Raw genomic sequence first — 14,976 nt, 5'->3', positions numbered from 1 at the left:
GTTGTGATTGTGCTACCAGGTAGTAACTCTACCCGTTGTGGTGGTGCTACCAGATAGTAACTCTATCCGTTGTGGTGGTGCTACCAGGTAATAACTCTATCCGTTGTGGTGTTTTCAGGTAGTAACTCTATCCGTTGTGGTGGTACTACCAGGTAGTAACTCTACCTGTTGTGGTGGTGCTACCAGGTAGTAACTCTACCTGTTGTGATTGTGCTACCAGGTAGTAACTCTACCCGTTGTGGTGGTGCTACAAGGTAGTAACTCTATCCGTTGTGGTGGTGCTACCAGGTAGTAACTCTACCTGTTGTGGTGGTGCTACCAGATATTAACTCTACCTTTTGTGGTGGTGCTACCAGGTAGTAACTCTACCTGTTGTGGTGGTGCTACCAGGTAGTAACTCTACCCGTTGTGGTGGTGCTACCAGGTAGTAACTCTACCCGTTGTGGTGGTGCTACCAGGTAGTAACACTACCTGTTGTGGTGGTGCTACCAGGTAGTAACTCTACCCGTTGTGGTCGTGCTACAAGGTAGTAACTCTATCCGTTGTGGTTGTGCTACCAGGTAGTAACTCTATCCGTTGTGGTGGTGCTACCAGGTAGTAACTCTACCTGTTGTGGTGGTGCTACCAGGTAGTAACTCTACCCGTTGTGGTGGTGCTACCAGGTAGTAACTCTACCTTTTGTGGTGGTGCTACCAGGTAGTAACTCTACCCATTGTGGTGGTGCTACCAGGTAGTAACTCTATCCGTTGTGGTGGTGCTACCAGGTAGTAACTCTATCCGTTGTGGTGGTACTACCAGGTAGTAACTCTACCTGTTGTGGTGGTGCTACCAGGTAGTAACTCTACCTGTTGTGATTGTGCTACCAGGTAGTAACTCTACCCGTTGTGGTGGTGCTACAAGGTAGTAACTCTATCCGTTGTGGTGGTGCTACCAGGTAGTAACTCTACCTGTTGTGATTGTGCTACCAGGTAGTAACTCTACCCGTTGTGGTGGTGCTACAAGGTAGTAACTCTACCCGTTGTGGTGGTGCTACAAGGTAGTAACTCTATCCGTTGTGGTGGTGCTACAAGGTAGTAACTCTATCCGTTGTGGTGGTGCTACCAGGTAGTAACTCTACCTTTTGTGGTGGTGCTACCAGGTAGTAACTCACCTGTTGTGGTGGTGCTACCAGGTAGTAACTCTACCCGTTGTGGTGGTGCTACCAGGTAGTAACTCTACCTGTTGTGGTGGTGCTACCAGGTAGTAACTCTACCTGTTGTGATTGTGCTACCAGGTAGTAACTCTACCTGTTTTGATTGTGCTACCAGATAGTAACTCTACCTGTTGTGATTGTGCTACCAGGTAGTAACTCTACCTGTTGTGAATGTGCTACCAGGTAGTAACTCTACCTGTTGTGGTAGTGCTACCAGGTAGTAACTCTACCCGTTATGGTGGTGCTACCAGGTAGTAACTCTACCTGTTGTGATTGTGCTACCAGGTTGTAACTCTACCTGTTGTGATTGTGCTACCAGGTAGTAACTCTACCCGTTGTGGTGGTGCTACCAGGTAGTAAATCTACCTGTTGTGGTGGTGCTACCAGGTAGTAACTCTACCTGTTGTGATTGTGCTACCAGGTAGTAACTCTACCTGTTGTGGTGGTGCTACCAGATAGTAACTCTACCTGTTGTGGTGGTGCTACCAGGTAGTAACTCTACCTGTTGTGATTGTGCTACCAGATAGGAACTCTACCTGTTGTGGTGGTGCTACCAGGTAGTCACTCTACCCGTTGTGGTGGTGCTACCAGGTAGTAACTCTATCCGTTGTGGTTGTGCTACCAGGTAGTAACTCTACATGTTGCGGTGGTGCTACCAGGTAGTAACTCTACCCGTTGTGGTGGTGCTACCAGGTAGTAACTCTATCCGTTGTGGTGGTGCTACCAGGTAGTAACTCTACCCGTTGTGGTGGTGCTACCAGGTAGTAACTCTACCCGTTGTGGTGGTGCTACCAGGTAGTAACTCTATCCGTTGTGGTGGTGCTACCAGGTAGTAACTCTATCCGTTGTGGTTGTGCTACCAGGTAGTAACTCTATCCGTTTTGGTGGTGCTACCAGGTAGTAACTCTACCTTTTGTGGTGGTGCTACCAGGTAGTAACTCTACCCGTTGTGGTGGTGCTACCAGGTAGTAACTCTATCCGTTGTGGTGGTGCTACCAGGTAGTAACTCTACCTGTTCTGATTGTGCTACCAGGTAGTAACTCTACCTGTTGTGATTGTGCTACCAGGTAGTAACTCTACCTGTTGTGGTGGTGCTACCAGGTAGTAACTCTACCCGTTGTGGTGGTGCTACCAGGTAGTAACTCTATCCGTTGTGGTTGTGCTACCAGGTAGTAACTCTATCCGTTGTGGTGGTGCTACCAGGTAGTAACTCTACCTTTTGTGGTGGTGCTACCAGGTAGTAACTCTACCCGTTGTGGTGGTGCTACCAGGTAGTAACTCTATCCGTTGTGGTGGTGCTACCAGGTAGTAACTCTACCTGTTGTGATTGTGCTACCAGGTAGTAACTCTACCCGTTGTGGTGGTGCTACCAGATAGTAACTCTACCTGTTGTGGTGGTGCTACCAGGTAGTAACTCTACCTGTTGTGGTGGTGCTACCAGGTAGTAACTCTATCCGTTGTGGTGGTGCTACCAGGTAGTAACTCTACCCGTTGTGGTGGTGCTACCAGGTAGTAACTCTATCCGTTGTGGTGGTGCTACCAGGTAGTAACTCTACCTGTTGTGGTGGTGCTACCAGGTAGTAACTCTACCTGTTGTGATTGTGCTACCAGGTAGTAACTCTACCTTTTGTGGTGGTGCTACCAGGTAGTAACTCTATCCGTTGTGGTGGTGCTACCAGGTAGTAACTCTACCTGTTGTGGTGGTGCTACCAGATAGTAACTCTACCTTTTGTGGTGGTGCTACCAGGTAGTAACTCTACCTGTTGTGGTGGTGCTACCAGGTAGTAACTCTACCCGTTGTGGTGGTGCTACCAGGTAGTAACTCTACCTGTTGTGGTGGTGCTACCAGGTAGTAACTCTACCTGTTGTGATTGTGCTACCAGGTAGTAACTCTACCTGTTGTGATTTTGCTACCAGATAGTAACTCTACCTGTTGTGATTGTGCTACCAGGTAGTAACTCTACCTGTTGTGATTGTGCTACCAGGTAGTAACTCTACCTGTTGTGGTGGTGCTACCAGGTAGTAACTCTACCCGTTGTGGTGGTGCTACCAGGTAGTAACTCTACCTGTTGTCGTGGTGCTACCAGGTAGTAACTCTACCTGTTGTGATTGTGCTACCAGGTAGTAACTCTACCTGTTGTGATTGTGCTACCAGGTAGTAACACTACCTGTGGTGGTGGTGCTACCAGGTAGTAACTCTACCCGTTGTGGTCGTGCTACAAGGTAGTAACTCTATCCGTTGTGGTGGTGCTACCAGGTAGTAACTCTACCTGTTGTGATTGTGCTACCAGGTAGTAACTCTACCCGTTGTGGTGGTGCTACCAGGTAGTAACTCTATCCGTTGTGGTGGTGCTACCAGGTAATAACTCTATCCGTTGTGGTGTTTTCAGGTAGTAACTCTATCCGTTGTGGTGGTACTACCAGGTAGTAACTCTACCTGTTGTGGGGGTGCTACCAGGTAGTAACTCTACCTGTTGTGATTGTGCTACCAGGTAGTAACTCTACCCGTTGTGGTGGTGCTACAAGGTAGTAACTCTATCCGTTGTGGTGGTGCTACCAGGTAGTAACTCTACCTGTTGTGGTGGTGCTACCAGATATTAACTCTACCTTTTGTGGTGGTGCTACCAGGTAGTAACTCTACCTGTTGTGGTGGTGCTACCAGGTAGTAACTCTACCCGTTGTGGTGGTGCTACCAGATAGTAACTCTACCTGTTGTGGTGGTGCTACCAGGTAGTAACTCTACCTGTTGTGATTGTGCTACCAGGTAATAACTCTACCTGTTGTGATTGTGCTACCAGGTAGTAACTCTACCTGTTGTGATTGTGCTACCAGATAGTAACTCTACCTGTTGTGATTGTGCTACCAGGTAGTAACTCTACCTGTTGTGATTGTGCTACCAGGTAGTAACTCTACCTGTTGTGGTGGTGCTACCAGGTAGTAACTCTACCCGTTGTGGTGGTGCTACCAGGTAGTAACTCTACCTGTTGTCGTGGTGCTACCAGGTAGTAACTCTACCTGTTGTGATTGTGCTACCAGGTAGTAACTCTACCTGTTGTGATTGTGCTACCAGGTAGTAACACTACCTGTTGTGGTGGTGCTACCAGGTAGTAACTCTACCCGTTGTGGTCGTGCTACAAGGTAGTAACTCTATCCGTTGTGGTGGTGCTACCAGGTAGTAACTCTACCTGTTGTGATTGTGCTACCAGGTAGTAACTCTACCCGTTGTGGTGGTGCTACCAGGTAGTAACTCTATCCGTTGTGGTGGTGCTACCAGGTAATAACTCTATCCGTTGTGGTGTTTTCAGGTAGTAACTCTATCCGTTGTGGTGGTACTACCAGGTAGTAACTCTACCTGTTGTGGTGGTGCTACCAGGTAGTAACTCTACCTGTTGTGATTGTGCTACCAGGTAGTAACTCTACCCGTTGTGGTGGTGCTACAAGGTAGTAACTCTATCCGTTGTGGTGGTGCTACCAGGTAGTAACTCTACCTGTTGTGGTGGTGCTACCAGATATTAACTCTACCTTTTGTGGTGGTGCTACCAGGTAGAAACTCTACCTGTTGTGGTGGTGCTACCAGGTAGTAACTCTACCCGTTGTGGTGGTGCTACCAGATAGTAACTCTACCTGTTGTGGTGGTGCTACCAGGTAGTAACTCTACCTGTTGTGATTGTGCTACCAGGTAATAACTCTACCTGTTGTGATTGTGCTACCAGATAGTAACTCTACCTGTTGTGATTGTGCTACCAGGTAGTAACTCTACCTGTTGTGAATGTACTACCAGGTAGTAACTCTACCTGTTGTGGTGGTGCTACCAGGTAGTAAATCTACCTGTTGTCGTGGTGCTACCAGGTAGTAACTCTACCTGTTGTCGTGGTGCTACCAGGTAGTAACTCTACCTGTTGTGATTGTGCTACCAGGTAGTAACTCTACCTGTTGTGATTGTGCTACCAGGTAGTAACACTACCTGTTGTGGTGGTGCTACCAGGTAGTAACTCTACCCGTTGTGGTCGTGCTACAAGGTAGTAACTCTATCCGTTGTGGTTGTGCTACCAGGTAGTAACTCTATCCGTTGTGGTGGTGCTACCAGGTAGTAACTCTACCTGTTGTGGTGGTGCTACCAGGTAGTAACTCTACCCGTTGTGGTGGTGCTACCAGGTAGTAACTCTACCTTTTGTGGTGGTGCTACCAGGTAGTAACTCTACCCGTTGTGGTGGTGCTACCAGGTAGTAACTCTATCCGTTGTGGTGGTGCTACCAGGTAGTAACTCTATCCGTTGTGGTGGTACTACCAGGTAGTAACTCTACCTGTTGTGGTGGTGCTACCAGGTAGTAACTCTACCTGTTGTGATTGTGCTACCAGGTAGTAACTCTACCCGTTGTGGTGGTGCTACAAGGTAGTAACTCTATCCGTTGTGGTGGTGCTACCAGGTAGTAACTCTACCCGTTGTGGTGGTGCTACAAGGTAGTAACTCTATCCGTTGTGGTGGTGCTACCAGGTAGTAACTCTACCTGTCGTGATTGTGCTACCAGGTAGTAACTCTACCTGTTGTGGTGGTGCTACCAGGTAGTAACTCTACCCGTTGTGGTGGTGCTACCAGGTAGTAACTCTACCTGTTGTGATTGTGCTACCTGGTAGTAACTCTACCTGTTGTGATTGTGCTACCAGGTAGTAACACTACCTGTTGTGGTAGTGCTTCCAGGTAGTAACTCTACCCGTTGTGGTGGTGCTACAAGGTAGTAACTCTATCCGTTGTGGTGGTGCTACCAGGTAGTAACTTTACCTGTCGTGATTGTGCTACCAGGTAGTAACTCTACCTGTTGTGGTGGTGCTTCCAGGTAGTAACTCTACCCGTTGTGGTGGTGCTACCAGGTAGTAACTCTACCTGTTGTGATTGTGCTACCAGGTAGTAACTCTACCTGTCGTGATTGTGCTACCAGGTAGTAACTCTACCTGTTGTGGTGGTGCTACCAGGTAGTAACTCTACCCGTTGTGGTGGTGCTACCAGGTAGTAACTCTACCTGTTGTGATTGTGCTACCAGGTAGTAACTCTACCTGTCGTGATTGTGCTACCAGGTAGTAACTCTACCCGTTGTGGTGGTGCTACAAGGTAGTAACTCTATCCGTTGTGGTGGTGCTACCAGGTAGTAACTCTACCTGTCGTGATTGTGCTACCAGGTAGTAACTCTACCTGTTGTGGTGGTGCTACCAGGTAGTAACTCTACCTGTTGTCGTGGTGCTACCAGGTAGTAACTCTACCTGTTGTGATTGTGCTACCAGGTAGTAACTCTACCTGTTGTTATTGTGCTACCAGGTAGTAACACTACCTGTTGTGGTGGTGCTTCCAGGTAGTAACTCTACCCGTTGTGGTCGTGCTACAAGGTAGTAACTCTATCCGTTGTGGTGGTGCTACCAGGTAGTAACTCTACCTGTTGTGATTGTGCTACCAGGTAGTAACTCTACCTGTTGTGGTGGTTCTACCAGGTAGTAACTCTATCCGTTGTGGTGGTGCTACCAGGTAGTAACTCTACCTGTTGTGGTGGTGCTACCAGGTAGTAACTCTACCTGTTGTGGTGGTGCTGCCAGGTAGTAACTCTACCCGTTGTGGTGGTGCTACCAGGTAGTAACTCTACCTGTTGTGGTGGTGCTACCAGGTAGTAACTCTATCCGTTGTGATGGTGCTACCAGGTAGCAACTATGCCTGTTGTGATTGTGCTACCAGGTAGTAACTCTATCCGTTGTGATGGTGCTACCAGGTAGTAACTATGCCTGTTGTGATTGTGCTACCAGGTAGTAACTCTACCTGTTGTGGTGGTGCTACCCGGTAGTACCTCTACCTGTTGTCGTGGTAGCATTCCCCAAGTGAGGATGGCTTTCACTTTCACTAATAAATTCATGAACTTCTTTGAGGAAAAGATCATGATCATTAGAAAGCAAATTACGGACTCCTCTTTAAATCTGCATAGTCCTCCAAAGCTCAGCTGTCCTGAGTCTGCACAACTCTGCCAGGACCAAGGATCAAGAGAGACACTTAAGTGTTTTAGTACTATATCTCTTGACACAATGATGAAAATAATCATGGCCTCTAAACCTTCAAGCTGTATACTGGACCCTATTCCAACTAAACTACTTAAAGAGCTGCTTCCTGTGCTTGGCCCTCCTATGTTGAACATAATGAACGGCTCTCTATCCACCGAATGTGTACCAAACTCACTAAAAGTGTCAGTAATAAAGCCTCTCTTGAAAACGCCAAACCTTGACCCAGAAAATATAAAAAACTATCGGCTTATATCGATTCTTCCATTCCTCTCAACATTTTTTGAAAAAGCTGTTGCGCAGCAACTCACTGCCTTCCTGAAGACAAACAATGTATACGAAATGCTTCAGTCTGGTTTTAGACCCCATCATAGCACTGAGACTAACTTCTTTGGGCTGCAGGGGCAGTATTGAGTAGCCTGGATAAAAGGTGCCCATTTCAAACGGCCTCGTACTCAATTCTTGCTCGTACAATATGCATATTATTATTACTATTGGATAGAAAACACTCTCAAGTTTCTAAAACCGTTTGAATTATATCAGTGAGTAAAACAGAACTCATTTTGCAGCAAACTTCCTGTCAGAAAGTGAAAAATCTTAAATCGAGGGCTCTATTCCAGGGCCTGCCTATAAATGTGCTTTATATCTATTAGTATACATGCACTTCATACGCCTTCCACTAGATGTCAATAGGCTGTGAGAGGTGAAATGGGGTTTCTAGGTATTTCTATGGTGAAAAGAGATAGCTTGGAATGACATGACCCCAGAATTCCTCCTGTTCAGGAAGCGCATAGAGGTCACCAGTTTTGGCTTCTGAAAAGCATTCGTTATAAGACATCTATATCTCCGGATTTTATTTTATTTGATAAATGTGATAATATCATCGTAAAGTATGTTTTTCAAAATAGTTTTATTCGATTATTGAAATTTTTTTCGGGACGTTAGGCGTGTTGCGTTGTCTGCGTTTGTTCAGGAAGGAGAGCTTCGCGCCACTTGGCAAGTTTGGCTTGCTAATTCGAGAGGGGAAAATGCCATTCTAAAACCAAACAACGATTGTTCTGGACAAAGGACCTCTTGTACAACATTCTGATGGAAGATCATCAAAAGTAGGACCCATTTATGATGTTATTTCATAAATCTGTCAGAACATGCTTACTATTAGTTTGCGCCCAGATTTTGGGCACTCTCTCGCTATAACGTAAGCGGATTTCGTAATGAAGTTATTTTTAGAATTCTAACACGGCGATTGCATTAAGAACTAGTGTATCTATCATTTCCTATACAACATGTATTTTTTAATAATGTTTATGAATAGTTATTTGGTCAGAATAGGTGAGTGTCATAAAAATATCCGGACATTCTGGGAAAAAGATGCTACGTTAGCACAATGTATAACCACTGATTTCAGCTCTAAATATGCACATTTTCGAACAAAACATACGTGTATTGTATAACCTGATGTTATTAGACTGTCATCTGATGAAGCTTATCAAGGTTAGTCAAAAAGTATATATCTTTTGCTGGTTTGTTACGATCGCTAACTTTTGCTGCTGGTAAATGGCTTGTGTTTCTGGCTATTGTGGTAAGCTAATATAATGCTCTATTGTGTTTTCGCTGTAAAACACTTAACCTCTACTTCCTCACAAACCCGGGTCCGGGAGCACCCCCACCAGTAAAAAAGCTGACTAGCATAGGCTAGCATAGCGTCACAAGTAAATAGTAGCATCTAAATATCGTTTAAATCACAAGTCCAAGACACCAAATGAAAGATACACATCTTGTGAATCTAGGCATCATTTCTGATTTTTAAAATGTTTTACAGGGAAGACACAATATGTAAATCTATTAGCTAACCACGTTAGCAAAAGACACCATTTTTTTACTCCACCATTTTTTTACTCCATCAGTAGCTATCACAAATTCGACCAAATAAAGATATAAATAGTCACTAACCAAGAAACAACTTCATCAGATGACAGTCTGATAACATATTTATTGTAATGTGTCTTGGACTTGTGATTTCATGATATTTAGATGCTAGTATTTACTTGTGGCGCTGTGCTAGGCTATGCTAGTCAGCTTTTTTACTGATGATGGTGCTCCCGGATCCGGGATGAGTACCAAGTAGAAGTTTTAACCTACAAAGCGTTACATGGGCTTGCTCCTTCCCATCTTTCCGAGTTGGTCCTAACGTACATACCTACACGTACGCTACGGTCACAAGACGCAGGCCTCCTAATTGTCCCTAGAATTTCTATGCAAACAGCTGGAGGCAGGGCTTTCTCCTATAGATCTCCATTTTTATGGAATGGTCTGCCTACCCATGTGAGAGACGCAGACTCGGTCTCAACCTTTAAGTCTTTACTGAAGACTTATCTCTTCAGTGGGTCATATAATTGCGTGTAGTCTGGCCCAGGAGTGTGAAGGTGAACGGAAAGGCTCTGGAGCAACGAACCGCCCTTGCTGTCTCTGCCTGGCCGGTTCCCCTCTCTCCACTGGGATTCTCTGCCTCTAACCCTATTACAGGGGCTGAGTCACTGGCTTACTGGTGCTCTTTCATGCCGTCCCTAGGAGGGGTGCGTCACTTGAGTGGGCAGAGTCACGTGATCTTCCTGTCTGGGTTGGCCCCCCAACCCATAGATATCCCTCTAGTGGTGTGGGGCCTGTGCTTTGGCAAAGTGGGTGGGGTTATATCCTTCCTGTTTGGCCCTGAGCGGGGGTATCATCGGATGGGGCCACAGTATCTCCTGACCCCTCCTGTCTCAGCCTCAAGTATTTATGATGCAGTAGTTTATGTGTCGGGGGGGCTAGGGTCAGTTTGTCATATCTGGAGTACTTCTCCTCTCTTATCCGGTGTCCTGTGTGAATTTAAGTATGCTCTCTCTAATTCTCTCTTTCTCTCTTTCTTTCTCTCTCTTGGAGGACCTGAGCCCTAGGACCATGCCTCAGGACGACCTGGCATGATGACTCCTTGCTGTCCCCAGTCCACCTGGCCGTGCTGCTGCTCCAGTTTCAACTGTTCTGCCTGCTGCTATGAAACCCTGACCCGTTCACCGGACGTGCTACCTGTCCCAGACCTGCTGTTTTCAACTCTCTGGAGACCGCAGGAGCGGTAGAGATACTCTTAATGATCGGCTATGAAAAGCCAACTGACATTTACTCCTGAGGTGCTGACTTGCTGCACCCTCAATAACTACTGTGATTCTTATCATTTAACCATGCTGGTAATTTATGAACATTTGAACATCTTGGCCATGTTCTGTAATAATCTCCACCCGGCACAGCCAGAAGAGGTCTGGCCACCCCTCATAGCCTGGTTCCTCTCTAGGTTTCTTCCTAAGTGTTGGCCTTTCTAGGGAGTTTTTCCTAGCCACCGTGCTTCTACACCTGCATTGCTTGCTGTTTGGGGTTTTAGGCTGGGTTTCTGTACAGCACTTTGAGATGTCAGCTGATGTACGAAGGGCTATATATATACATTTGATTTGGTGCTACCAGGTAGTAACTCTACCTTTTGTGGTGGTGCTACCAGGTAGTGCTTTCTACCTGATGTAGAATGTGTTCCGAGGTAGTGGGACAAGGGGAGTACTTGTGTCTCTGGGGGACTCTGTGGTTGAAAGGCAGGGAGAGATGGAGAGAGGAGGAAAGGATAGATGGAGGAGGGAGCGGTGGGGAGAGAGGGGAGAGGAGGGAGAGAGAGAGAGAGACAGAGAGAGAGAGAGACAAACACACACACATTAACACACTCACACACACACAATGACTGGGTGACGAAGGAATTGTGTGTAGGGGGTCTGTAAGTGCTGTCAGACTGTCAGACTCAATACTAACTCTTCCAGCATGAGTAGACACTACGTAATCTTTATTGGTATTGTTCATATAGACGTGTTTCAGTCTGACACATTATAACACATACTAATATTAACAAAGTAATATAGTGAAGGTATAGCAGGAAATTAATGTTATAAACAGAATTGACATTCCCCTTTTGAAATAAATATCAACGAGCCCTAAATCATGATATGACTATGTTTAAGTTAATATTTGTCCATCATGTGTTTCTTGGTGGTTTCTAATTGGACATCATGTGTTTCTTGGTGGTTTCTAATTGGACATCATGTGTTTCTTGATGGTTTCTAATTGGACATCATGTGTTTCTTGGTGGCTTCTAATTGGACATCATGTGTTTCTCATTGGTTTCTAATTGGACATCATATGTTTCTTGGTGGTTTCTAATTGGACATCATGTATTTCTTGGTGGTTTCTAATTGGACATCATGTGTTTCTTGGTGGTTTCTAATTGGACATAATGTGTTTCTTGGTCGTTCCAAATTGGACATCATGTGTTTCTTGGTGGTTTCTAATTGGACATCATGTGTTTCTTGGTGGTTTCTATTTGGACATCATGTGTTTCTTGGTGGTTTCTAATTGGATATCATGTGTTTCTTGGTGGTTTCTAATTGGACATCATGTGTTTCTTGGTGGTTTCTATTTGGACATCATGTGTTTCTTGGTGTTTCTCTCTGGTCTCAGAAGGATGATGAAACACTTTGGAGCAAACAGACAGAACAGCAGCCCAAAGCTGGAGGCCAGGATGGCAAAGATCTCTACAGCTACTGTGTACTTCCCAGGAGAGCTGACGTAGGCAGGGATGAATGAGATCCACACGGCACAGAATATCAGCATGCTGAAGGTGATGAGCTTGGCCTCGTTGAAGTTGTCTGGTAGTTTCCTGGCCAGGAAGGCTAAGAGGAGACAGAGGGAGGCCAGCAGGCCAATGTAGCCGAGCACCAGAGAGAAGCCAACCACAGAGCCCACCTCACACTCCAGGACGACCCTCGGCCCCCGACCCTCTCTGCCCCTCCTCTCAGCCGGATGGGGTGGAGCTAAGGCCAGCCACAGTACACAGATCAACACCTGTGGAAGGGAACGGAGGCGGAAGGAAAACGCAAGCACAGTTACCATAATAACAAATAATTTGGTCAATGAAGGAAACAATTACATTCCCAGAGAATATAGTAAAAACTAGATGTTCACCTGGATGAGTGTGCAGAGTGAGATACCCATCCTCTGCTGGGTGGGGCTGAAGTATCTCATCAGGTTCTCTCCAGGCAGAGTGGCCCTGAAGGCCACCAGCACCACCACAGTCCTGCTGAGCAGACAGGAGATGCAGAACACAAAGCTTATACCAAAGAGGGTGTGTCTCAGCATGCACGTCCATGGCTTTGGCTGGCCAATGAAAACCAGCGCACACAGGAAGCAGATCTTGAGTGACAGCAGGAGCAGGAAGCTGAGCTCAGAGTTGTTGGCTTTCACCTGGAACGAGACAGAGAAAGATAAATTAGACTGAGTGATGTCAGAAATCCCATCCTTATACGACACAATCTCATCTCTTTCCAGAACCTCTATATATGATCATATGATTCAACTCACCAGGGCCGTGTGACGGTGGTAGAGGAAGGTTGCCAGGGCACCGGCTGTCAGTGTTGCCCCGGAAACCGAGATGACAGACAGGATGACGCCCATGGTGTCGCTGTAGGAGAGGAAGTCCACCAGCTGGGGGATGCAGGCCGTACGATCAGGGTTGGACCAGAACCGCTCTGGACACCTAATACACTCAACTGACCCTGATAGAGAAGGAAGAATAATGGTCCAAATCAGGACCAATCAGGGTTGAGGAAAACTATGAGTTGGAATCAGATCCCTAGATAGACTACCTGTTGTGTTGCTGATCTCTCCCTCAGCGCAGGACAGACAGTCAAAGCAGCAAACAGGCTTCCCCTTCTGTACCGCATGCCTGGTACCAGGGGGACAGTCAGCACTGCATACAGACACAGGGACCTACCAGAAAGCGGAGAGGACGATGTCATCATCATCATCATTGCTATTATCATCATTATTACACAGACAGGCTCGCTGGGCCCCTCTGGGGACTATGTCAGGAATATGACCACACAAATATCTCACATTCAGTGTAATTTAACTCCAGAGTTGCTCTGCAGTCTAAGACACTGCATATGAGTGCAAAAGGTGTAACTACTGTCCCTGGTTCGAATCCAGGCTGTATCACATTCGGCAGTGATTCAGATTCCCATAGGGCGGTGCACAATATGCCCAGCATCATGCCGGGGTTGTAAATAACATTTGTTCTTAACTGACTTGCCTCATTAAATAAAGGTTACATTTTTATTTATTTTTTCATAATTCTTTATGCCATTCTCTTTCCTGTATGTCTTCCTCCGGGTGATAAACTCAATCAATCAATCAATCAATCTCTCTCTCTCTCTCACACACACACACACACACACACACACACACACACACACACACACACACACACACACACACACACACACACACACACACACACACACACACACACACACACACACACACACACACACACACATACACACACACTCCCCTCTGCCTCAATGAAACTAAACTGAACTGTTCTCACCTCATCTCCGCTGCCCCCACCCCACACCACCTTATCCATGTCGATGTGGAACTGGTCGTCCGATCCCTCAGAGGACAGAAAATGTCCGACCTGGACAAACTCTGCTGTCCCCTCGGGGGTCACATGCCAGTTGATGATGTCATAAGAGGCAGGCGGATCACCATTCATGTCGAAGTGGAAAGATTCCCCCACAGGAGTACTGAAGTTCACTCCCCTCAGATAATGAACAATCTCAAAGAGAAAAGGGCATTGGAACAGGATTAAGAGTTAGAACCAGTTGTGGATTTTGTTATTTCGTATTCAAACCTTACAAAGTGTCTTCACTGTATCCTGACTGGAAACATTAGTGTTGTTAACTTGAAAACAGATCAACATGTTATTCTCACCTGGCTGGGCTGAAGCTTCCTGATATCAGGGCACTGTCCACCATTAAAGACTCCGTCCCCTGGTCGACAGGCCACCATATCCTGTATGGCGTAGGCGATGGCGTACACAGCCTTGTACACATTATAGCTGGCTCTCAGCTGAGACACGTCAGCATACTGGCTCTCCCCCTCACCTAGAATTGACACTTCATTTTTCTGAGATAACATTGGGAATCAGGACAAATAACAGAGATTTAGGTGTAAAGTCTCCCTCACGTATGACCTCTGACCCAGTACACTGTCGCCTGGGCGACAGCGTCATGCTGAGGTCAAGCCCCAGAGAACACCCAAACATCTCTTCCCACAATTCCCACACGAAGGGGTCGGACTTCTGGTAGTCCCCGTCTGGATGGAGGCGTGTGAGGAAAGGCCCCAGGCCGAGAATGTCAGCTTTCTTCAGGGCAAAACCGATTGTCCCGGCAAGAGAGGGCAGGTTTTTCGGGGCGGCGATAGTAGAGTAAGTGACCCAGGCCTCTGAGGCAATCCACTGCTTATCTGTAATGTTCTGACGGACAACCTCTTCCATCAGGGCCTGGGGAATGAAATCGTTAAAAAGATCAAGATAGTCGAGCTGAAATGCATGATTATCAATTAGGACATTATTGTGTCTATAAGGGCATCAAGACATGGTAAGACACAAGGACACTGCTACAGCTGTGTTACAAATCATTAACAATACTCTGACCGGTAACTACTCACCCCTGCATGACCCGTGAATCCTACAAATGCCACCACCACTCTGGCAGTAGATCCTCTGATGGTGTCCGCAATGTGCCTGATCTGTCTCTTAGACGGAACCTTGAGGATGACCATCAGTGAGAGAAAGGTAAGAGAGTCAGAGAAAATCAGAGAGAGTTTCTATTAGATTA

General features: G+C 46.4%; 1 protein-coding gene across 1 annotated transcript in view; it reads right to left on the bottom strand.

The window, feature by feature from the left end:
* Positions 1–11,115: 11,115 nt before the first annotated feature.
* LOC129822667 (extracellular calcium-sensing receptor-like) overlaps positions 11,116–14,976 on the bottom strand; it is a 5,041-nt gene continuing 1,180 nt past the window's right edge. The window contains exons 4-11 of the mRNA XM_055881025.1: positions 14,807–14,905; positions 14,324–14,639; positions 14,069–14,241; positions 13,683–13,913; positions 12,940–13,063; positions 12,656–12,849; positions 12,260–12,538; positions 11,116–12,139 (exon numbers count right to left, since the gene is read on the bottom strand). Of these exons, the coding sequence (XP_055737000.1) occupies positions 11,711–12,139; positions 12,260–12,538; positions 12,656–12,849; positions 12,940–13,063; positions 13,683–13,913; positions 14,069–14,241; positions 14,324–14,639; positions 14,807–14,905 (1,845 nt within the window). The 3' untranslated portion in view covers positions 11,116–11,710. The remainder of the gene's footprint in view (positions 12,140–12,259; positions 12,539–12,655; positions 12,850–12,939; positions 13,064–13,682; positions 13,914–14,068; positions 14,242–14,323; positions 14,640–14,806; positions 14,906–14,976) is intronic.

Source organism: Salvelinus fontinalis, chromosome 24, assembly GCF_029448725.1.
Source record: "Salvelinus fontinalis isolate EN_2023a chromosome 24, ASM2944872v1, whole genome shotgun sequence".
NCBI classification, from domain to species: domain Eukaryota; kingdom Metazoa; phylum Chordata; class Actinopteri; order Salmoniformes; family Salmonidae; genus Salvelinus; species Salvelinus fontinalis.
This window is presented reverse-complemented; position numbering and strand designations above follow the sequence as displayed.